Source organism: Aquarana catesbeiana, linkage group LG06 (genome assembly GCF_042186555.1).
Source record: "Aquarana catesbeiana isolate 2022-GZ linkage group LG06, ASM4218655v1, whole genome shotgun sequence".
NCBI lineage: Eukaryota > Metazoa > Chordata > Amphibia > Anura > Ranidae > Aquarana > Aquarana catesbeiana.
In genome coordinates, this window is record NC_133329.1 from 415,245,659 (window position 1) to 415,269,142 (window position 23,484).

General features: G+C 45.0%; 1 protein-coding gene across 2 annotated transcripts in view; it reads right to left on the reverse strand.

Annotated features, from left to right (window-relative positions):
- Positions 1-23,484, reverse strand: part of LOC141147311 (protein mono-ADP-ribosyltransferase PARP14-like) — a 154,213-nt gene that overhangs the window by 80,356 nt on the left and 50,373 nt on the right. For both annotated transcript variants that reach the window (XM_073634525.1, XM_073634524.1), the window contains exons 6-7: positions 11,107-13,370; positions 58-291 (exon numbers count right to left, since the gene is read on the reverse strand). In XM_073634525.1, the coding sequence (XP_073490626.1) occupies positions 58-291; positions 11,107-13,370 (2,498 nt within the window). The remainder of the gene's footprint in view (positions 1-57; positions 292-11,106; positions 13,371-23,484) is intronic.

Consider the following 23,484-nt stretch of genomic DNA (forward strand, 5'->3'; position numbering starts at 1 on the left):
CCTTTAATAAATCGACCCCAAAGAATTTCCCGCCACACTCTGCGGGCCTGAAGGTACCGTTTCTGATGTTCCTTGTCTGTCCCAATGAGGGGCCACAACATGAAGAACCTCTTGACAGTTGAGATTGCAGCTCCCAGTGCTGAACACGGATCCTGGTGCGGCCCGAGTGCCGAGACTTGCATCGTTCAGGAGTTGCTGCATATTAGAGCCTGCCCGACTCAGCAAGGCTTTGGATACGGTACCACTATTCAGGTTCAGATTGGCTCCTACACTGTTCACAATGACATCCGTCTGCCATGGAAAGAGATGACAAGCATTACCAAGTGATATTCATTAAAAAAAAAAAAAAACATTTCTAAGAGTTAGTTTGCAATTAAAAAGGATCCAAATAACAATCTTTGTAATTCTAATTTGTTCCAGATCCAGAAAGAAAGAGACACCACATATGAAAAACTAGAGGCATTGTTTATTATAACGAATATGTAATTATGTGTGGTCTTCTTCTACTGTTATATTTCTTAATTAGGGCATGAATGTACACATGTATACTACACCAGAGAAGTCCTTCTCAACCTTTTTTTCAATGCAGAAACCCTTGAAATAAGTGCAAACTATGAGAAGAATGTTCCTTACATTGGTGATCAGTGAGAAGAATGTCCCTTACATTGGTGATCAGTGGGAAGAATGTCCCTTACATTGGTGATCAGTGAGAAGAATGTTCCTTACATTGGTGATCAGTGAGAAGAATGTTCCTTACATTGGTGATCAGTGAGAAGAATGTTCCTTACATTGGTGATCAGTGAGAAGAATGTTCCTTACATTGGTGATCAGTGAGAAGAGTGTCCCTTACATTGGTGATCAGTGGGAAGAATGTTCCTTACATTGGTGATCAGTGGGAAGAATGTTCCTTACATTGGTGATCAGTGAGAAGAATGTTCCTTACATTGGTGATCAGTGAGAAGAATGTTCCTTACATTGGTGATCAGTGAGAAGAATGTTCCTTACATTGGTGATCAGTGGGAAGAATGTTCCTTACATTGGTGATCAGTGAGAAGAATGTTCCTTACATTGGTGATCAGTGGGAAGAATGTTCCTTACATTGGTGATCAGTGAGAAGAATGCTCCTTACATTGGTGATCAGTGAGAAGAATGTCCCTTACATTGGTGATCAGTGGGAAGAATGTTCCTTACATTGGTGATCAGTGAGAAGAATGTCCCTTACATTGGTGATCAGTGAGAAGAATGTTCCTTACATTGGTGATCAGTGAGAAGAACGTTCCTTACATTGGTGATCAGTGAGAAGAATGTTCCTTACATTGGTGATCAGTGAGAAGAATGTTCCTTACATTGGTGATCAGTGGGAAGAATGTTCCTTACATTGGTGATCAGTGGGAAGAATGTTCCTTACATTGGTGATCAGTGAGAAGAATGTTCCTTACATTGGTGATCAGTGGGAAGAATGTTCCTTACATTGGTGATCAGTGAGAAGAATGCTCCTTACATTGGTGATCAGTGAGAAGAATGTCCCTTACATTGGTGATCAGTGGGAAGAATGTTCCTTACATTGGTGATCAGTGAGAAGAATGTCCCTTACATTGGTGATCAGTGAGAAGAATGTTCCTTACATTGGTGATCAGTGGGAAGAATGTTCCTTACATTGGTGATCAGTGAGAAGAATGTTCCTTACATTGGTGATCAGTGGGAAGAATGTTCCTTACATTGGTGATCAGTGGGAAGAATGTTCCTTACATTGGTGATCAGTGAGAAGAATGTTCCTTACATTGGTGATCAGTGGGAAGAATGTTCCTTACATTGGTGATCAGTGGGAAGAATGTTCCTTACATTGGTGATCAGTGGGAAGAATGTTCCTTACATTGGTGATCAGTGAGAAGAATGTTCCTTACATTAGTGATCAGTGGGAAGAATGTCCCTTACATTGGTGATCAGTGAGAAGAATGTTCCTTACATTGGTGATCGGTGGGAAGAATGTTCCTTACATTGGTGATCAGTGAGAAGAATGTTCCTTACATTGGTGATCAGTGAGAAGAATGTTCCTTACATTGATGATCAGTGGGAAGAATGTCCCTTACATTGGTGATCAGTGAGAAGAATGTTCCTTACATTGGTGATCAGTGAGAAGAATGTTCCTTACATTGATGATCAGTGGGAAGAATGTCCCTTACATTGGTGATCAGTGAGAAGAATGTTCCTTACATTGGTGATCGGTGGGAAGAATGTCCCTTACATTGGTGATCAGTGAGAAGAATGTTCCTTACATTGGTGATCAGTGAGAAGAATGTTCCTTACATTGGTGATCAGTGAGAAGAATGTTCCTTACATTGGTGATCAGTGAGAAGAATGCTCCTTACATTGGTGATCAGTGAGAAGAATGTTCCTTACATTGGTGATCAGTGAGAAGAATGTTCCTTACATTGGTGATCAGTGAGAAGAATGTTCCTTACATTGATGATCAGTGGGAAGAATGTCCCTTACATTGGTGATCAGTGGGAAGAATGTTCCTTACATTGGTGATCAGTGAGAAGAATGTTCCTTACATTGGTGATCAGTGAGAAGAATGTTCCTTACATTGGTGATCAGTGAGAAGAATGTTCCTTACATTGGTGATCAGTGAGAAGAATGTTCCTTACATTGGTGATCAGTGAGAAGAATGTTCCTTACATTGACGATCAGTAGGGATGAGCCGAACACCCCCCGGTTCGGTTCGCACCAGAACCTGCGAACGGACCGAAAATTTGCACGAACGTTAGAACCCCATTGAAGTCTATGGTACTCGAATGTTCAAAATCAAAAGTGCTAATTTTAAAGGCTAATTTGCATGGTATTGTCCTAAAAAGGGTTTGGGGACCTGGGTCCTGCACCAGGGGACATGTATCAATGCAAAAAAAAGTTTTAAAAACGTCCGTTTTTTCGGGAGCAGTGAATTTAATGATGCTATAGTATGCCTGTCTGTAGTATGCCCATAAAGTGGCGCGTGTTTCCCGTGCTTAGAACGGTCCCTGCACAAAATGACATTTTTAACCACTTCAGTCCCGGAAGGATTTACCCCCTTCCTGACCAGAGCGTTTTTTTGCGATTTGGCACTGCGTCGCTTTAATTGACAATTGCGCGGTCATGCGACGTGGCTCCGAAACAAAATTGACATCTTGTTTTTCCCACAAATAGAGCTTTCTTTTGGTGGTATTTGATTATCTCTGCGATTTTTATTTTTTGCGCCATAAACAAAATAAGAGCGACAATTTTGAAAAAAATGCATTATTTTTTACATTTTGCTATAATAATTATCCCCAATGTCCGGTCCTGACAATATGGATGAAAATCAGTGAGACAAACGGCATGGGTACCCCCCAGTCCATTACCAGGCCCTTTGGGTCTTGTATGGATATTAAGGGGAACCCCGCACCCAATTTAAAAAAGGGAAAGGCGTGGGGCCACCAGGCCCTATATACTCTGAACAGCAGTATACAGGCGGTGCAAACAAGACAGGGACTGTAGGTTTGTTGTTAAGTAGAATCTGTTTGTAATTTTGAACGGGTACATTTTTATCGTGTTTAGCTCCAGCCAAAAAATCTTTTTTAAGCTTTTTGGAAAACATAGGGAAGGGTTATCACCCCTGTGACATTTGTTTTGCTGTCTGTGCTCCTCTTCAGAAGATTTCACCTCACTTTCTGTCACAATGACAAATGTTTTTAGAAAATTTGGGTTTTTTTGTGAAACAAGGATTGATGATAAAGCATCAGTGGAAAGGAGAAATGTTTTTCCCATATTAACTCTTACAGGAGAGAATTTCCCTTCCTAGGGGTAGATTTCATCTCACTTCCTGTTGTCTCCTTCCGTTTGCAAGTAGGAGTCATTTCTAAGTTGGATGTTTGAAAGTAGGGGCCTGCCCTATATACTCTGCAGAAATTGGGGCCTTAGGTGTTGGTGTTTTCACAACACTGTAAGCCCTCAGGCCAGTAGCTCAACTGCATACTGTGCAAGCTCTGGCCAGTGATCCATCCTCAAGACCCAGTAACCCAGAGGAGTTTTGATGGGAAAGATGTCCAAGTGGTGTCCAAGTCACCTTGGTGATCAGTGGGAAGAATGCTCCTTACATTGGTGGTCAGTGGGAAGAATGTTCCTTATATTGGTGGTCAGTGGGAAGGAGGAGGAGGACACACCAAAAGAGCTCTCTGAGAAACAGCCTTTTTTCAAGCCTGGGCCTTGCCTGTTAGCTTGGCCCAGGAATAATGCCTGATCCTGGGGGAGGCCCAGGGAGGGATCCCCCTGATGACACGGGGCCTAGTGAGGAGGAGGAGGTGGTGGAGGATCTGACTGTGGGTCCAGGCCCTGCTGAGAATGTGGATGTCTACAGACAGAAGATCATTGATCGCTTTTGAGCAATTGGAAGAGCTGAGGAGAAACTGAAATGTTTAAAAGCTGAACATAAAAACTTCAGGGCCAAGTATTTCCAGGCCTGGAGTAAGAATTGTTTGGCCATGAAGCCAGAGTTACAGCAGCTGGAGGAGAAGGTAAAGAAACAATCTTTATTATTGGAGAAATTGAAAGATAAAAGTGGAGCTTTTGCAGAAAAGTTTAAAAATGACAGAAGATTTGCCAGCCAGACATTGGTGAGTTCTGTGGATCAGCAGCCGCAGGTAACAGACAACCCGGCTTCATCTGCCTCTGCACCTCTCCCCCCATGTCAGGCTGGGGAATCGCCAGCGGAAGCCAGCCATGGGGTTGAGAGTGAACATGGCACCCAAAAGTTCATCCAATAGATGGAGTCACCCCTACAGGCAGACAGGTCTGTTGGTGAACCATCGGAAGTCCCAGAGGATGAGCAGAGGGGTTACAGACCGGCAGAGCCAGCACTGGTGGAGAAATCCCAGTGCACCGTACTGCCTCCTTCCAACATGTCTGCCCCACCGGCTGTGGTGGATGGTGTCCCGACTGTAATGGATGGTGTCCCGGCTGTAATGGATGGTGTCCCGGCTGTGGTGGATGGTGTCCCGGCTGTGGTGGATGATGTCCCGGCTGTGGTGGATGGTGTCCCGGCTGTGGTGGATGGTGTCCCGGCTGAGGAACAGGAAGGGAAGGAGCTCTGAAAACAGCTGCCTGTTGGAGTCTCTGCTGTGGAGAAACCTTCTGCGGACATGGAGGGGAAAACCTCTGGCAGAGGTGTCATCAGCTCACCAGAGCAATGCGGATGGATCTGCATCAAACACCCAGGACATGGATTTTGCTGCTACTGCTGAGACCTGTAGTTCTACAAGCAAGATGGCTGCCAGCTCCAAAGAGCCTGTTTCACCTGCACATGGGCTGATTGATGCAGGTGGGGGAGGGGATCAGCACACTGCAGCATGTGAAGTGGAGACAGCCATGGAAGTCTCCTGCAATGATTCACCTGTTGCTGTATTAGAAGAACCTTCACTCAGCTCTGCTGATAGTCCTGTCCTGATGGAGGAGAAGAGTCTGCCTGGAGGTGATGTGTGTATGGGGACAGCAGTGAGTGAGGACACAGCAGGAACTATGAATGTGCCAAAAAATAATGACAGCAATAATACTGATAAGCAAAGGATGTGTTGGTGGTGAAGGGGTTAATGTGGCTGCTATAGGTAAAAATTACATTTCTCCTGCTCAGCAGAGGAAAGATTCTTCAGGTGTGCAATCCAATCTCGAATCTGTGCAATCGTTATCTGCCAAAGTTGTTTTAGATGTTTCTAATCGCACAGATGGATCCTCTGCAAGGAGGAATATGGGGAGTTATGCGTCTGTTCTGGGGAGTCGCACCAAGGAGGGTGGAGGGAATTTTTAAAATGTTAGTCACAATTTGGGGAGGCTTGGTAGTGGCATGGTTAGTGGGATGGTTGGTGAGTACAGGAGGAGGAATGTGGTTCAGTTGAAGTGGGAGGGGGAGGGGACCCCACCAGTAAGGGGGAGGGTGGCTGAGCTGGTTCTGGAAATGGGGTTTAAAGCCTTGGATACATTTGCTTTGATTTGCCCAGTGGGGAGTTATGAGTATGATTTGTCCTTTGTAAAGCCTGAGGGTTTGGATTTATTTTGGGAGCGATATAGGAGGTGCAAGGGCCTTCCGCAGTGGAGTGGTTTGGTGCCAAAGGTGATTTCCAGGCAGCCTCTGATAAAGTTGGTGAGGATCCTGGTGCATAACGAATCCACACCAGAGGCTGATTTGATAGTATGGCTACGCCGATATGGTGAGGTCCTCGCTCCACTGCAGAAGGTCCTGGATGAACATGGGATATTGACAGGGGCCTGGACAGTGTCACTAAAATTGGGCATGCTGGGCAATGTAGTTCAACACCTTCCCTGTTCAGCCTTTCTGGGGAGGGATAGGCTGACTATTTTTTACCAGGGTCAGCCTAAAGTCTGTAATAAATGTGGTGACAAAGGCCATTTTGCATCTACCTGTACCCGTAAGAAATGCTCACTTTGCCAGGATTTGGGCCATTTGGCTAAGGATTGTACTGAAATTCAGTGTAATTTGTGCCAAAAGCTGGGTCATCCTTATAGCCAGTGCCCGGAGGCATTACATAACTTGCCAGGATTGGAGGCTGAGTTGCAGAGGCTTGATAAGGAGGATGAGGCCGCTAAAACTGTTGTTGCCCCCAAGTCTGTCCCTCCTGTGTCTGTTACATCTGTTGCTTCAGATTCTGTTTCCCCCAGTAATGTGGTCCCTGAGTCTGTCCCCCATGTGGTGGTCCCTAATCCTACTGTATGTAGATCCTCCAGACTAGCAGAAGCTGCTGGGGGGGGCAGGTTTAGCGGATCTTCCCCCTCAGCCTTCAGTTCCTGTCCCTCAGCAGCGCAAACATGGTCAGGGGAATGTGGGGGTGCTGGATGGGGGTGGGGCTGATGGAAGGGTGTCCATATCCCATGTCTCACCCTCTGTTGAGGGGGATTCGGATGATGAGGGGTGGGAGAAGTTTAGGAGAAAGAAAAAGAAGAAGAGGAAGACAAGTAAAGTGGTCATTTCTTCCTCAGAGTCAGACCCAGGAGGGGTTCCTCTTGGTAATACTTTTTCAGTTTTGTCAGGTGATGAGATGTCTGATATATCTTTCTCTTTATCATCCATTGATGAGGGGGAGTCACATAGTCTTAAGAGAGCTGTTTCTGGTGATGAGAGTGTGGTAAAGGTTAAGAAACGACTACCCCAATCATCCTGATGGCAGTTCCTGCTCCGATAAAGGTGGCGACCATTAATGTCACCAGCATTAAATCTGCAAGAGCTCGTGATATTGCCTTATTTTTGCTCAGCAAGTTTGATGCCGAGATTTTATTTTTGCAAGAGACCTGGCTCAATACTTTGGCGGAGGTCCATCTAGCAAAAAGGGAGTGGAGATGCGGTCCCTCCTTTTGGTCTCTTGCGGCTGAGCCCTGCAGGACAGGATTCACATTTCAGAGAGGGAATAGTCAGAGTAGGATAGATAGTTTTTTTTTTTTTAAAGGAGAACTCTGCTTTCTCGGCTCCTGAGTTGAGGGCGGTGGAGTCCTCTGACCACTGTATGCTGTCTGTGACTCTGAATGCCTCGGACACTCCACCCAGGGGAAGGGGTACCTGGAAGCTGAATTCGACTCTCCTGGAAGATGTAGAGGTAAGACAATCCTTTGAGGATTTTTTCAGGCACAGGTTTCTGTTCTGGACTTTTGCAACAGTAAGTCAGAGTGGTGGGAGCTTGTGAAACAAAGGGCAATTGGACTTTTCAAGGCCATAAGATGAAGCAGCTTGGTATGTACATTGCCTACCAGCATTTGCGGAGGAAGCTTGATCATCTTGTCTCGTATAGAGGAGATCCAGGGGAGATCTCTGAGGTGAAGTTTCCTCTTAGGAAGTGTCAATATGACCGGCATGCCTCCTTGGTTCTGGAGAGGGATTATGGAAAATATCACTCGCCTGATCCTTACCAGAACTGTAAGCAAGGTAAGCAGTTAAGACGGTCATAGGCCTGAGGGATAGTATGGGTTCCCTGGTGAAGTCCAGATCAGGGATCCTGGAGATCTTCAGATCATATTATGCAGACCTTCTGGGAAGAAAGGACCTTTGTCGGGACAGGATGGAAAGCTTTCTGGATTCTACTCCAGGATTGGGAAATGGTACGTTGCCTTTGATGGATTTGACAGAACCAATTTCAGTGGATGAGGTAGTTCATGCTATAGAGAAGCTGGCTACCAAAAAATCGCCTGGGCCAGATGGGTTGACAGCTGAATTCTACAAGTGTTTTAAGTCCTTTCTGGCTCCCTTTTTAGCAGAGGTTTATAACTGCTGTCTAGAAGAGGGTTCGTTTCCTCCCTCCATGAGGCAATCCACTGTGATTCTTCTGTCAAAAGGTAAAGACCCCTCAATGATTGAGAACTGGCGCCCCATCAGTCTTCTCAATGTTGATAGAAAGATCCTGGCGAAGATTCTTTTTTGTCGCTTGTCGTCAGTAGCAGACGATTTGTTGTCCAGTCATCAGCACTGCTCGGTCCAAGGTAGAAGTACCTTTTCAGCGGTTTTAGCTGTCCGGGAGGCTTTGGAATGATGCAGGGCTGCTGGATGGAGAAAGTATTTGCTGGCATTGGATCAGACAAAGGCTTTTGATAGAGTCAATCACGAGTACCTGTATTTGCTACTTGGTAGATACGGCCTGCAGGGGAGGTTCATAGATTGGCTGAAGACATTATATAGAGGGGCTGAGAGCTTCCCACTGGTTAATGGTTGGGTTGGACGGCCTTTTGAGGTTGGCTCTGGCGTGCGCCAGGGATATCCTCTGGGCCCTCTGCTATATGTATTCGCAATCGACCCCTTCATAAGAAGGCTAGAGAGTGGATCTTTGTGCCGGGTGCCTTTGGGCATTGCTGGTGTGCCGCCTCTGAAGGTCGTGGCCTATGCCGATGATGTGTCTGTTATTGTCTCTGGGACAGAGGAGGCGCAGGAGGTGGTCTCTATGATAGAGCAGTACACGGAGGCTTCTGGTTCTAAAGTCAACCATGAAAAGAGTGAAGTTTTCTGTATGGGTGAGGAGGGTGAAAGCTTCGAACTTCCGGATGCCTTCCCAGAGCCCCAGCAGGAAATTAAAGTGTTGGGCACCAAATTTGGTCCTGGTGGCTATGGTTATTGAAATTGGGAAAGCAGGTTGGTGTGTGCCAATGCCAAAGTAGCAAGCTGGAAGAAATGGAAGCTTTCCTTGAGGGAGAGGGTTGACTTGATCAAAACGTAACTGGTCCCAATCTTTTTATATGTCAGCTTCGTCTGTATCTTGCCAGCATCTCTCTATGCAAGGGTGTACAGCTGTTTTTTCCAACTGTTATAGGGAAATAGGCTGAACCTGATCAAGCGCAATGTAACTTACCTGTCTAGGTGGGAGGGTGGCCTAGGAATGGTCAACCCAATAGTTTTCTTTTCTCTGCTCTTTTTAAAGTACAAATTTTGGTAACATGCTAGCAGAGAACCCGCCGGGATGGGTGGGCATTTTTCAATCTTGTTTTAGGCCTTTTCTGCGATGCTAGGAAGATGGTGGGCCAGTGAAAAGTCTGAGAGTCCGTCATGGCAAGCTCCCGACTTATGTTGCCCCGTTTCTGAAAATACTTTAGCAGTGGCAGGTGACAGTGGAGGATATCAAGTCCCTCCCCAGGAAGCTTCTGGAGAAGAGGATTTTGAGCTCTGCTTTCAGTGTGTCACTGGCCTTAAGGGATTGCCCAGGCTCTGTAATGAGGGAGGGGTTGCGTTTAATCAATTTAGAAAGAATCCCCTTGAAGTTTAGGGATCAAGCCTGGCTTGCTTTCCATGGTAGGCTCTATGTCAGAGGGAACTTGAAGCATCGCCCTGTGGATGATCGGGATTGTCCTAGAGCGGAGTGTGTTGGTAAAGTGGAGTCTATGGACCACTTTTTGCTGCAGTATCCCTTTAACATAGAGGTGTATAAAAGGGTGGAGAGGGCTCTAGGCATCCCCTTTTTCTATCGCATGAGTTATGTGGAGTGGGTGTACGGGGCATTCCCGACTCGCTGGGATTTTGATTTGGATACACTGTTTTTAGTTAGTATAGTTGTCCGTTACTTCACATGGAATGCACAGTGCCAGATTACCCTGCGGAAGAAAGTCCTCTCTGTTGAGGTGGTGGTGCACGATATTCTGGGTGAGGTTGGGAAAATTCGGGGTCTTGAGAAGGGCAGGGAGCCTCGGGCGGTCTGGAAAAGGGCGTGGAGGAATATCAGACCTGCCTTTGGTGAACTGCCCATCTCTGGGTGAGGAGCTGTTTTCTTTTTCTGTTTCTTTCACTCCCTTAGCTTTTGTTGGTTAGTATCTTCTTTTTGAAGAAGGGCTGCATGCATAATGGGTGCGGGTTTGTTTCTTGACCTCACAGTTTAGATGTCTGGTGTATTGGTGTGAGTTGTAGTAAGATTATCCCCAATAATGACATGTTCATGATGAGTTTTGTTTTTGCTGTAAAGTCATTTTTTTGTTTGAGAGCAGATTTGCTATATTTATTTTTATTTATGTAAATATGTATATATTTATGTATATTATATATATATATATAGTGATTTTATGCTTATTGATTGCAAGACTTTTAATAAAGAAAAATTGGGAAGAATGTTCCTAAGCTAAAAAAGATCACTGGTCTGGAGTTACTGTCAGGGGCAGAAATTGCTCAAGGGTCAAAGAATGCCCGGTAACCTCTGGAAGAACACTAGGAATCCACTAAATCCTGATTGAGAAAGGCTTATATACACCTTGTAAAAGCAGTAGTGTATTTTTGCCTTAATGTCGGGAAATTGAAACATCTCTGTCAAGTTTCCACTGCTGTTTGGGCCCAGCTGTGGAAATCCCCTTGACGTCAAGATTTGGAAAGAGTGAGAACCTCTGTTATATTTTTATTGCTCTCTGTGTCCCTGTTAGGCAGATTCCCCCCACTTTCTACTATCCCACTTGGACAGGAAGAAAGAAGCAACAGAGGTTCTAACCCTTCCTACCTCTATTTGAATCATAAAAGTGGAGTCCTACTTTAGCAGGAATATAAATGGAAAAAACCCTCATGGTGGGACCTTTGGTTGCAACAGATAAACTGTTAAACTTTAGCAGGAAAGTGCTGAAGAATATACATACCGAGCAGTCCTCAATATTCTTCTGAAGCAGCTTGATCTTCAGTCCTTCCTTGGTCATCACAGTGTTGTCATCACCTCTATTCACTGGTGCTGGTGGGCTCTGTGTCGCTCTTGTGACCAGCTGGGGTGTCATTGCTGTAGATGGCACAGCACTCGTTTGGTTACCAAATTTTGCCTTCGTAACCTCAGAGAAAATGTTGACGGTTTCATCATTCATGTCCACAAGATGGATTCTCTGTAAAGTGCTCTGTTGTCCCGGCGTCTCTACATAGTCCCGTATGGCTTCCACTATGTTTTCAACACATAATTTTAGAGGAAATGCAGAGATTCTAGAACTGATAGCTGGTATGGCTATTGAACTGTGACTCTTCTCAGAGGCCAGCTGTAAACTGGTGGTAATTGCCTTCTGTAAAAGCCGTTCACATTTGGAGTGTGAATTTGCATCCCATCGGGGACCGTTTGTATGTATTATTTGTTTGCAAGGCAATTTCCCTGCGTCCGTAATTACTGAATCTCCAGTTAACAATTTACCATCTTTCCTGATAATCTGATCGCAATCATCTTGGAGTTTAGGTCCTGCTGCATCCAGAATAGCTTTTGCCAAACCCCCAATATGTTTCAGATCTTCATTGGCAGCATTAACAATGACATCTACATTGTGACGGCACAGGTCATCTTTATATACAGAGAGGATCATTCCATTTGGAAGAGTTATTTGGAATTGGGATTTTTTAAATAGATCATCGTTTACACCAGCCTCATCCAAACATATCACACAATGGTAATTTGTCCTTGTGGTTGTAGCATGCATTTCTTCATTGGCCTTACAAAACTTTTTGGCTCCCGGTTTCTCAATATGCAGAGTATCACTGTGAAGTGAGTGCAGAATGTCACTAATGACATTTGCTGCCTCTTGAACCTTCACCCGTGGTCCCGACAGGCAGATGCTTTTCTGATTCTTTGTTACATTTACATTTTTCTTTATCTTTTCCAACATCTCCTTCCTTTCCTCCCAGATGAAGGTCATCTTTATTGAAGGTTGAACTGGAATTTCTGTCTCTATAGTAGTGTCCTTCTCCAGAAAGTCGCTGACTTGTTGGTAACACTTTAGAACATCTGAAGGCAGGCCGGCAATGACCATGTTGTCCTCTGTTCCAGAAGAAGATTCCTCTATTAGAACTGTGATTTTCTCTGCATTAAATACCTGAAGCAGATGTGACTGGAAACTTTTCCACTCCGGAGTTTTCAGAAGACTTTTGTCTTCAATTAAAAGTTGTCTGTGGAGCAGATTTTCCTTAATTTGCTTTTCTGCTTCTATCAAGTCTTCCTTTGAATGAGCAATCAGTTTAACATCGCCATCATCAATTTCCAGCTGTGCGTTAATTTTGTGATGTACAAAGAGCAGAGAAGACAGCTCTTCATTATCGGTGGACATCAGGAACTGGACTAGGTGTGGATTCATCTGGATGAGTTTACTTTTCATTTGTTGTGTGATGTTGAGTATCTCACATTTGGCGGTGAGCACTTCATCTCTCGGTCCTGATAGACAGGCTTTCTTTGTTGGCACATCATAGTCCATCTTCAGCTCTGGAACCTGGTCCAGGATCTTCTTCTTTAGGCCGCTGTTACACATAATCTGATAGAGGGCTGGAGACATGGATATGGTCTTAGTCTTGGTTTGTTTCTTTCTTTCCACCACTTTGGTGGTTTCCTCTATCAGTTTTCTGAATGTCGGGTCAATCTTTGTAACATCCTCGGACATTCCAGCCAAGAACACTTTCTCTAAATCAAAGTCAGGTTTGATGAGTACTCCATCATAGGTGGAGCTGCTGACATGTTTTCTAATAGTTTCCCAGATGGACTTATCCATTTTATACTCTATTACTCTGAACTTTGATATGAAGAGTGAAAATTCATTATAAATATCCTCACTCCACCTTGGTACAATCTTTGTCACAGACCTGAGATGGGTGGACAAGGTGGGAGGGAAGATGAGTTGAAGAACAGGATTCCGGCAGTCTTGATCTGGCCATTTGATCTCACAGTGTTTATCCTTCATCTTCACATCTATGTCGTTCTTTAGTCCTTCATTATTACAGATATGTTCCAATACATATGGACTGATTTTAAACTCTATAGGCTTTAGTAATTCTATGCAAGGTCCGTCCTTCCCATACAGTGCTATACCCAACAATGGGTAGTAAGGGTATACGGATGTCTTTTTCTTGGCAAACACATGATACTTCTTCAAAACTCTTTTGACATCTGGAAGAGAAGGAAACAAACAGATGGTTCACAGTGATGCTTCACTTAATACTCACATTCAGTCAGTTTTTTTTTAATCCAAATTCTTTTTTATTAATATGAAAAAGCATCTGAAAAGTACAAAGACATATTAGTCAGTATGAATCATACATAATATGCATAAAATAGATAGTCATCAGTCTGTGCAAATAGAATGTAAAATAATAATGTAAACAAAAACAAAGCAGATCAAGCAGAGCTCATAGTACAATAAGCTGTGCACAATACAATTTCTTTCTGTTTTCCTAGAATAATATACTATAAGCTCAGAACAAGCCTAATATAACTGATGCTTTGGGTGGATGAAACAATTCGAGCCCCTTAACAGTGGGGCTGTACCATCTTAAATTTGTCTATCTATTACTAGCTGTGAAGGAGCGAGGCCGTGAGAATCCAACCAGCTCTGCCAAATAAGATTACATTTTCACCAAGTAGTAGAGAATTAACATACTCAACCCATTTCTTTCTTGAAGGTACTGTGGGTAATATCCATAACCTAGCAATTAACTTCCTATCTAAGTATAGCAATCTAGTTATCATAATGTATACACCCGGTGGGTAGATTTCAGTGTCCATAGTTCCAAGTAGGCACACCAAAGGGGTTAGAGGTACAGAAACTTGGGGCGAGCTTAGAGATAGTGTGTAGGACCTTAGTCCAATACCAAGTGAGCTTTGGGCATCGCCAGATCATCTGTATAAAATCACCCCTATGTATGTTACATTTAGGGCACAGTGGAATATCTCTCCTGCCCCAATCAAACAAGGTGGCGGGTGTACAGTAGGCTTTATGAAGGCTAAACAACTGTGAGAGCTTGTGTGAGGCCGATAGGGATGTAACCGGAATAGATTCTAGGGCCATGTCCCTTTGATCACCATCAATATCTCCTATATCAGCCACCCAGCGAGCCCTGCATTTCTACAAAGTGTGGTTCTGAATGGAGGGCAACAACTCCAGATATGTACAGGATATCAAACCTTTACAGACACTGGATTGTAGGACCTCGGTCACTAAGGCTGAACTAGATACTGTTAAATTAAGTGTTTGTTTTTGGGTTTGTAGTGCATGTCTGAATTGAATATATTGGTAGAATTGCTTGAGGGACAATGAGAATTCAGTGCATAAGTGATCATATGCCTTAAGGGTAGTAGCACTAAACACTTGGGGGAAAAAAAAAACAAACACCCCTTTGTTGCCAAGATGAGAATCCCTGCAGTTTGCAGAGTTCGGGATAATTATGGTTTATGCCATAGGGGGGTAAAATACAGAGGGCCAGACATATGCCGTGCCACTTTAGTAGCCTAACTGCCGTGGGGGAAGAAAGGGGAAGGCTCAGTAGGTCCATCTTCAGGTGGGAGCTAGCAGGCAAGGTAGAGTTGGACAGGGTTACCAACTGAGCTACGGGGTCTAAGGTATTACAATGTCCCCAACCAGCAAACTGTTGCAGCTGGGAAGCCTGAAAATACATTCTGGGATGCAGAACTGCCAAACCTCCTCTATCCTTACTATACTGCACAGTGGTTAAGCTGATATGGGCCTTTTTCTTCTTCCATATGAGATCTTGGAATGGGAAATCAGTGTGTTTAAATCATTTATTACAGATCCACATTGGAGAGTTATTATTATACAGGATTTATATACCGCCAACAGCTTGTACAGCGCTTTACAACATCGTGGAAGACAGTACAATTACAATACAATTCAATACAGGATGGATCAGAGGGCCCTGCTCGTTAGAGCTTACAATCTAGAAGGGAGGGTCAAGTGGAACAAAGTGTAGTAGCTGTGGGAGATGATCAGATGGACAAAATGAAAATACAGTTGTTAGGTGTGGGTAGGATAGGCTTCTCTGAAGAGGAGGGTTTTCAGGGATCATCTAAAAGCTAATAGAGTAGGAAATAGAAGGACAGATTGGGGTAAGGAGTCCCATAGGCTTAGAGAGGCTCTGGAAAAGTCCTAGAGATGAGCGTGGGAGGAGGTGATGAGAGAACTAGAGAGCAGGATGTCTTGTGAAGAACGAAGAGAACGATTAGGTTGGTATTTTGAGACTAGGTCAGTGATGTAGCTGGGGGCAGAGTTGTGGATTGCTTTGTAGATAGTTGTTAGTATTTTGAATTTAATTTGTTGGGTGAGCGGGAGCCAGTGGATGGATTGACAGAGAGGAGTAGCAGAGACAGAGCGTTTGGTAAGGTGGATGAGTCTGGCAGCAGCATTCATGATCAACTGAAGGGGGGATAGAGTATGCTGAAGTAGGCCAATGAGGAGGGAGTTGCAGTAATCGAGGCGAGAGATGACCAGCGAGTGAAGTTAGAGCTTTGTTGTGTCATTGGTTAGAAAGGGGCGTATTTTGGAGATGTTCCGGAGGTTGAGGTGGCAAGATTTGGACAGTGATTGGACATGGGGCTTAAAGGAGAGTTCAGAGTCCAGGACTACTCCTAGTGCCTTGGCATGTGGGGATGGACTGATAGTTGTTCTATCGATTTTGACCGAGAGATCAGGGGAGGAGGCACGTGGGGGAGGAAAAATTATACGTTCGGTTTTGGATAGATTAAGTTTGAGGAAGTGGTGTGACATCCAGACTGATCTATATATCTGAAAGTAAATTAGGAGTGGGTTGAGGGGTAGAGAAATAGATTTGGGTGTCGTCAGCATAGAGATGGTATTGGAAGCCGTGGGAGGAGGTGTGGATTGAAAACCAGAGAAGAGTACAGTCACGGAGACCAAATGCATGGAGTTTTTTGAGGAAAAGGGGGTGGTCAACCATATCAAAGGCAGTAGAGAGGTCCAGAAGTAGGAGTACAGAATAGTGTCCCTTAGATTTGGCAGTTAGTAGATCGTTTGTTAGTTTTAGGAGAGCAGTTTCTGTGGAATGTTGAGGACGAAATCCAGACTGAAGGGGATCAAGAAGGCTATTATCAGTAAGATGGACACTCAGTCGGTTGTAAACTAGACATTCAAGGAGTTTGGATAAAAAGTAGAATAAGGAGATGGGGCATAGGTTGTTAAGATTGGATGGGTCCATTGAGGGCTTTTTAAGTATGGGGCAGACAAGTACATGCTTTAAGGAATTGGGGAAGATACCAAAGGAGAGGGAGAGATTGAAGATGTGGGTTAGAGAGTGTAGAATTAAGCTAGAGGGTGAATGTAGCATTTGTGAGGGAACAGGATCCAGAGGGCAGGTGGTAAGATGGACGTCGGCAAGTAATTTAGCAACCTCTTCTATAGTGGTGGGGTTGAAAGAGCGAAGTAATGATTGTACCTGTGGACATGAGGTGTAAGGCATGGAGGATGTCAGAACATTAGAGATCTCCTCATGAATTGTATCAGTCTTCTGTTTGAAGTGATTGGCGATCTCCTGAGCAGTGAGTGAGTTGGTGGGTGGAGGGCGAAGTAGAGAGTTGAAGGCAGAGAAGAGTTGACGGGGATGGGATGATACGTTTTTAATGAGGGTGATGAAATAGGTCTGCTTGGCAGGGAGGAGGCTGGAATTGTATTTTTGGAGGGCAGATTTATACTGGCTGAAATCTTTCTGGGACTTGGTCTTACGCCACAGGCGCTCGAGAGCACGGCTGTGTTTTTTCAAACTTCTAGTGTGATCTGTTTGTCAGGGTTGAAGGGGCCGGGGCCTGATTCTGTGTGTAGTGAGGGGGGGCCTGTGAGTCCAGTGAGGCATTGTAGACTGAAGTGGCTAGGTTGGTGCAGGACAGAGGTGCGATTTTTTTTTTTTTTTCATAGAGGTGGTCGGTAGCAGAGTAAGGCTATGTTTCCACTAGTGCGACTTTTCATGCGACTTGGGACTGAAAAGTCGCATGACAAATTGTATCCCATGTTTTCCAATGAGTACCGTTCATATCTGTGCGACTTCAAGTCGTAGCGACTTCAAAGTAGTCCCTGCACTACTTTGGTCCCACTTTGATGCGACTTGAGGTCCATAGATACAGGCATTGCTTCAAATCGCGGTAAAAAGTCGAGGTAAAATCGCGGTAAAAAAATTGCGGCAAAATCGCGCGACTTTGGGGACGCAATAGTGGAAACATAGCCTAAAGAAGAGAGGGGTTGAGATGGCAAAGGTTTCTACGGGTAACCATTGCGTGTATGGAGGGTGAAGAGGCAGAGGTGAGGGAGAGAGTGAAGTTAATAAGGTAGTGATCAGAGAGAGGGTAAGGATAGTTGGAGAGGAGTTATGGAAAATATATAGGAGCTGTGCGGCTCAGATCATCTTTATTAAAGTGGATGTAAACCCAATGTCATCCTTTCTAAACTACTGCCATAGGGGTTATCTATAAGGATATACATTCCTCCTTCATGTATCTTTACCTGTCAAATGTCTCCCCTCTGTCTGTTATGAGAACCGAAAAATTGAAGATTCTGTGGGCGGGGTCTGTTGTCTGGAGCTTGGTGGGTGGAGTCGTGATGTCAGTAGACTCCCCGCCCACCTCTACACTTCCCTTGTCAATATTAATTTTCTCCTGTGTATTTCTAACACTGAACTTCTGCTATGATCTCTAACATCCAGTGAAAAGACAGGAAAGTCACCACATGACTTCAGCATGCCAAATCATACTGCTGAAGAAAGGAGTGGGGGTGGGAATTAAAAAATAATGCATGTGTCTTAGGCTAGTGCACGAGATGTAAATCAACTGTCACTCACACCAAAGGGGAGGATTTGACAACGTTTTTCTCAGTTTGTCAAGTTTTATCTCACTGAAAGAGCTGGATTAACAAAGAGCTGGATTAACTCTTTGTGGCAAGACTGGGCTCAAATGATAGGAAATATTATACTCTACATTATGACATCAAAAAAAAAAAAAAAAATTCGGGTTTACATCCACTTTAAGTTAACACGCTTTTTAGGGGTAAGGTTCAGTTGGAGGTATTCTGGGGGCTCAGGGGATACCACCACCCCTAAATACTTAAAAGCAGCAACAGAAATTTGACTAGCACAGGCAGGGGTGCTTCTAGTGGGCCAAGTGGCATTAGGATCGGAGGCTTATCTAGTGAAAATGGCGCCTATGGTAAGCATGTGAAACTGCGCCCCTGTCAAAACATTTGCGGCCTTACCAGCACCCATAAATACAGTAACATCAGCACCCATAAATGCGGCCTCACCAGCACCCAAAAATGCTGCACCAGCGCCTCTGACACTGTACAGAGGTAGAGAGGGAGTAGGATCACCAGCAGCCGGGTGCCCTAGGCTGCCTATTTTGCCTAGTGGTAGCGCTGGCCCTGTCTGCTTGGCACACACGCAGAATCACACATGATGACTTTAAGACCCCTTTCACACTGGAGGCGTTTTTCAGGCGCTACAGCGCTAAAAATAGCGCCAGCATAGCACCTGAAAAAAGTCTCAGCTTCAAACCCAGTGTGAAAGCCCGAGTGCTTTCACACTGGGGCGCTGCTCTGGCAGGGCGTCACATAAAGTCCTACCAGCAGCTTCTTTGCAGCGGTGGAGGAGCGGTGAATACACCGCTCCTTCACTGCTCCTGCCCATTGAAAACAACGGGGCAGCGCCGTCATACCACCGGCAAAGCGCTGCTGCAGCGGCATTTTGCGGGTGGATTTAACCCCTTTTCGGCCGCTAGCGGGAGGTTAAAACCACCCCACTAGCGGCCGAATAGTGCTGCTAAAACGACAATAAAGCAGCGCTACAATAGCGCCGCTTTACCGCTGACCCGGGGGCGGCTCAGTGTGAAAGGGGTCGAAGTCATTATCATGTGCGATTGTGTGTGTGTGTATGCCAGGCCCAAGCAGAAGCAAGTAGCCAATCAAATATAGTGCTCAATATGGATTAAATCAATATGCCTAGCCATTGATATCATAAATAAAGTGTAATAAAGTGATTTGTGCAACAGCAGGTACTACTAACACAAATCACTTTTTTACACTTTGATATCTATGGCTAAGCATATTTATTTAATCCAAAATTGTTTGAGCACTATATTTGATTGCTTGCTTTGCAGTTGCTGCTGGTTACTGGTACACTGTACACATGCACATGATGATCAAGATCGTGGTGACAAGTGCTGTACTAGTACCTGCTGCTGCTGCCTGGGGGGTTCCAATTGTTTTTCTTCTCTCTGACGTCTCTCTCTTCTCCTGGTCTCTAGCCTCCATGTTCCCCTTCAGAGTCCTCACCGTCCCCGCCCCACGTCACAGCACCGAGTGTCAGCACATCACACAGACCCGGGAGACCCCCGAGAAGTGAATCTGAAGAGGCTGCGCAGAGGAGGGTAGGTGGAACATTAGGCTCCGCCTCTGCCAGTTACTCTATGGCTACGTAGAGGTCCCGGGCGGTCACTCTGGCCAGACCAACTCATCGGCCATCATGGGGGGCACCTGTCGCTTCCCTCCTAACGTGCTAATGTGCTGTCCGGTGCCGTGCTCCAGCAGGCCGGTCGTGGTGCCGGGGACTAGATTAGAGCGGGAGGCGGCTGTGAGAGGACGGGTGGGAATTTATTTTTTGTGCGGGGGTGGCTTTTTTGCAGCCCCCCCTATGGTGCCCATGGCACTTGCCATGGCTGCCATACCCTAGATATGCCTCTGATTAGGATGGACTTATACCAATTTATGGTGAATGCACCGAATTTATTAATGGTTGCCATCAGAGTCTGCAAGGAGCCAGCTGTATCTCCCAACTATAGCAGAGTGTTCTCTGCATAGAGGGAGATTTTCTCTTCAAAAGAGCCTTGGTGAAATCCCAGAATAGCAGGATCCTTGTGAATTTGGATGGCTAAAGGTTCCACCACCAGTGCGAACAAAAGGGGAAATAATGGACACCCTTGTCTAGTGCCCCTATGTAAAGAAAAGGAGGAATAAAGGATATTATTAATGCGCAGTCTGGCTCTGGGATCAGATCAGAGAACACGTACCCAATTAACAAAGCTTTTCCCCAGCCCAAACCTCCTAGAGGTAAGGCCATTCGACAAAGTCAAAAGCCTTAGCTGCATCTAAGGAGAGAATGGCCCTACCTCTTGGGTTATCCACTGGCACTTGTAGATTGAGAAACAGCCTCCTAATGTTATTAGCCATTGACTGGTGTGATAGACCCAACGGGGATAGAGGCTTTTGGAGAGGAATGCAGGGTGGCCTCTTGCCTACTGACTATGGGCCCTGACTTTTAAGGGAACACTATTATTTGGGACGTATTTGCCTGGAGGACCCTTGGAGTGGTCTTGCTTTGGATTCATGTCCCCAAAACACACAGACTCTAGGAACTGGAGGTTCCATAAACATATTTGGGGCCTCTATGCCTCAAATTAACATGTAAAGATATTGCTTATGTAATCAGCTCAAACCACTGGGGTCTCCTGCCATAATGTGTTTATAGCAAGTAGGTCTCTCCCAAGTGTCTTTCTCCCATTGTTAATTATCTGGCAATTATAGGAGAAGTGTATACTACTAATTCTGTTGGGGACAGAACTAGCACCAGGGAAAGGTTCCTGATGAGGAGGGAAAGCATAGAGATTGCTACTTCTCTGGACATCCTCCTGCTTTGGCATGAGACGGCCAGGCTGCATTCTGCCCCTCATAACAGACGCTGTCAGATTGGCTGATACCTGCTCTCTACACGCTGTTGGAATCCCTGAGACTTGCCACTGGGTTCAATGTGAATTATCTTTGTGTAGCACTAACACCCGTAGGAGCTGCTGATTTATTTGGGCCTGTACTCTGCTTTGTTTCCCCTTTGACTATCTCAGTCCCCCTGACACAGCTGTGGTGTAATAGTGTGCAGTCAAAACAAAATCATAAGGGTCGGTTCACACATGGGCAACACGACTTTAGCGCGACTTTGTACCGCGACTTCAACGCGGCTTCAGCGCGACTTTAGCGCGACTTCAGCGCGACTTCGGCAAATTACGAGGCGACTTGAAGTCGCCTCCATGACAGGCGACTTCGCCTGTGGCCAATCACCTCTCTGGGAGGGAGGGGGGAGGGAGGGGTTTTCTCTGCAAAGTCGCTTGAGAGATCCGACTTGCAGGCGACTTACATTGAGTTGAATGGGTACAAGTCGCCTACAAGTCGGATAGAAGTAGTACAGGAACCTTTTCTGAAGTCGGAGCGACTTCAGTAGTGTCAATTAAGACGCTCCCATTGCCTACCATGATAATCTAAATGCAAAGCGACTTGGGGCGACTTGGGGCGACTTGAGGGCGTACAAGTCGGATCCCAAGTCGCCCCAGTGTGAACCGACCCTAAAGGCAAGTTCACAATACTCAATATAATACACCTGTCTGTAATTACCTTACCCTCCTCTTGGCTGGTGATGAAGAGGAAAACACTCACACAGTTATACTTGAATAATAACCGTATTTACTGTAATTGTTTTAGAAGGTTTAAACTACAATGGTTGTACTGTCAGACCAACATAGTCTGACAGTCAACTTAACTTTATATTACAAAGATACAATACAGGTATAAAATGTGGTGTAGCAAAGTAAATAGGATAACCGTCAGAGTGAATTTATCTCACTATGAGCACTATCCTATTTCCTGCACGCTTTATTACTACACTAAATAAAAGATTAGCTTGATAAAGTGTAATACAACAATTAGAGAGCTTCCCTATTTAATATCACACTACCCCAATATAGTAAAGGAACACAAGGCCTTGTGTTTTACTAACAGCCCTTCTTTTCTTCTGCTAGCAAAAACAAAGTAGATTTGTAATCCAAAGGGTTAATGACTCCTGATCAAAGTAGACTGAAAATGTGAAAGTAAAGTTCTGGTGTAGCTGCACTATAACTAACTTTGATGCCAGGGACTCAGTACTAAATCCTCTTGAATTTACTTGTGGGACTATGGATCCCAGCAACTCTGTCTTGTGTAGACGGATGTATGAAAGTGCATCAAGAAACTTTTGGGCAACAGTCCTCTCACCCAACCAGGACAGTGTTGTCAGAAGACTCAGTTCTGATGTACAGGGTTCTGTCTCCAGCCAGCCGACACTGCTGCGCTGCTCCGCTCCACAGTTCAAGATGGTCCGGAACTCCCAGATGACTCCGACAGGCTCCTCTGGCTCCTTCCCTGTCTTGCCTCCAATATAGTGCCTGAGGGGGCCCCCTTAGTCTACCTGTAAAGTGGCAGATCTGTCTATCCGTGTCTAGAATTTGCTGCAGCAATAATTGCATTTATAAAGCCAAAAAAAAATGAAATTTTCCCTGCAAGCTGCCTTTATTTTGCTCAACAGCTGGGGAGCCAGTGTGTATGATGAGGCCACAACATAGTGCACTGGGAACAAGAATAGAGATTTTTTGGATACATTCTGGTGTCACTTTGACTTTGGATAGAAGTAATGGGTGCGTAAAAATTGGTTTTGGGTGTCCGTGGTGCCTTCCCACCGTAACCCTATAGAGGTAATCTTGATGAAAGCAAGAATTGGCCTTGCTGTAAAAAATTGCAATGATATGCACCTGTCAAACAGGTGCTGAAAAATTGGCCTTTGGGTGTTAATTGTGCCCATGAAACCTATACCAAAAACATTCTTCCAGATGAAATGATTGAACACCCTCAAAGCTAGGCAGCCTCGAAGTCCTGCATTGATTCCACATCCCAAAAAGACTTAATCAGTGACATCGGCATCAGGGGCTTCATAGCTGGTAATCCAGGACTGATTCATTTTTATAAAAGTCAAACGGTCCACGGAGTCTGTGGACAGACGTGTTCTATGATCAATAACAAAACCTCCTGCAGCACTGCAGCCCAACAACTCAATAGCATGCTGGGCAAGTTCTGGCCAGTGGTCTATTTTCATGATCCAGTAAGTCAGTGGAGCGTCAGCCCAAAAGCTCTCTATCTCTGTTTTGGCCCCGAGGCAATCATCCACCATGTGATGCAGACGCTGCCGATGTGATGTGGAATCTGTCAGCCCTGGGTGGCAAGGACTAAAAAAATTCTGAAATGCCTCACTTAAGCGGATGCCTTCTCCAACGCTCCTCTCTTGACCAACAGAAGACTCAAAAAGACATTTTCCACGACACTGTAACCTACTGGAGTCAGGAAAAACGTTCAATAAAATCCTCTTTAACTTGTCCAAGATATTTTATCTTCTGCACTCTCTGTGGGGACGGGATGAGTTCA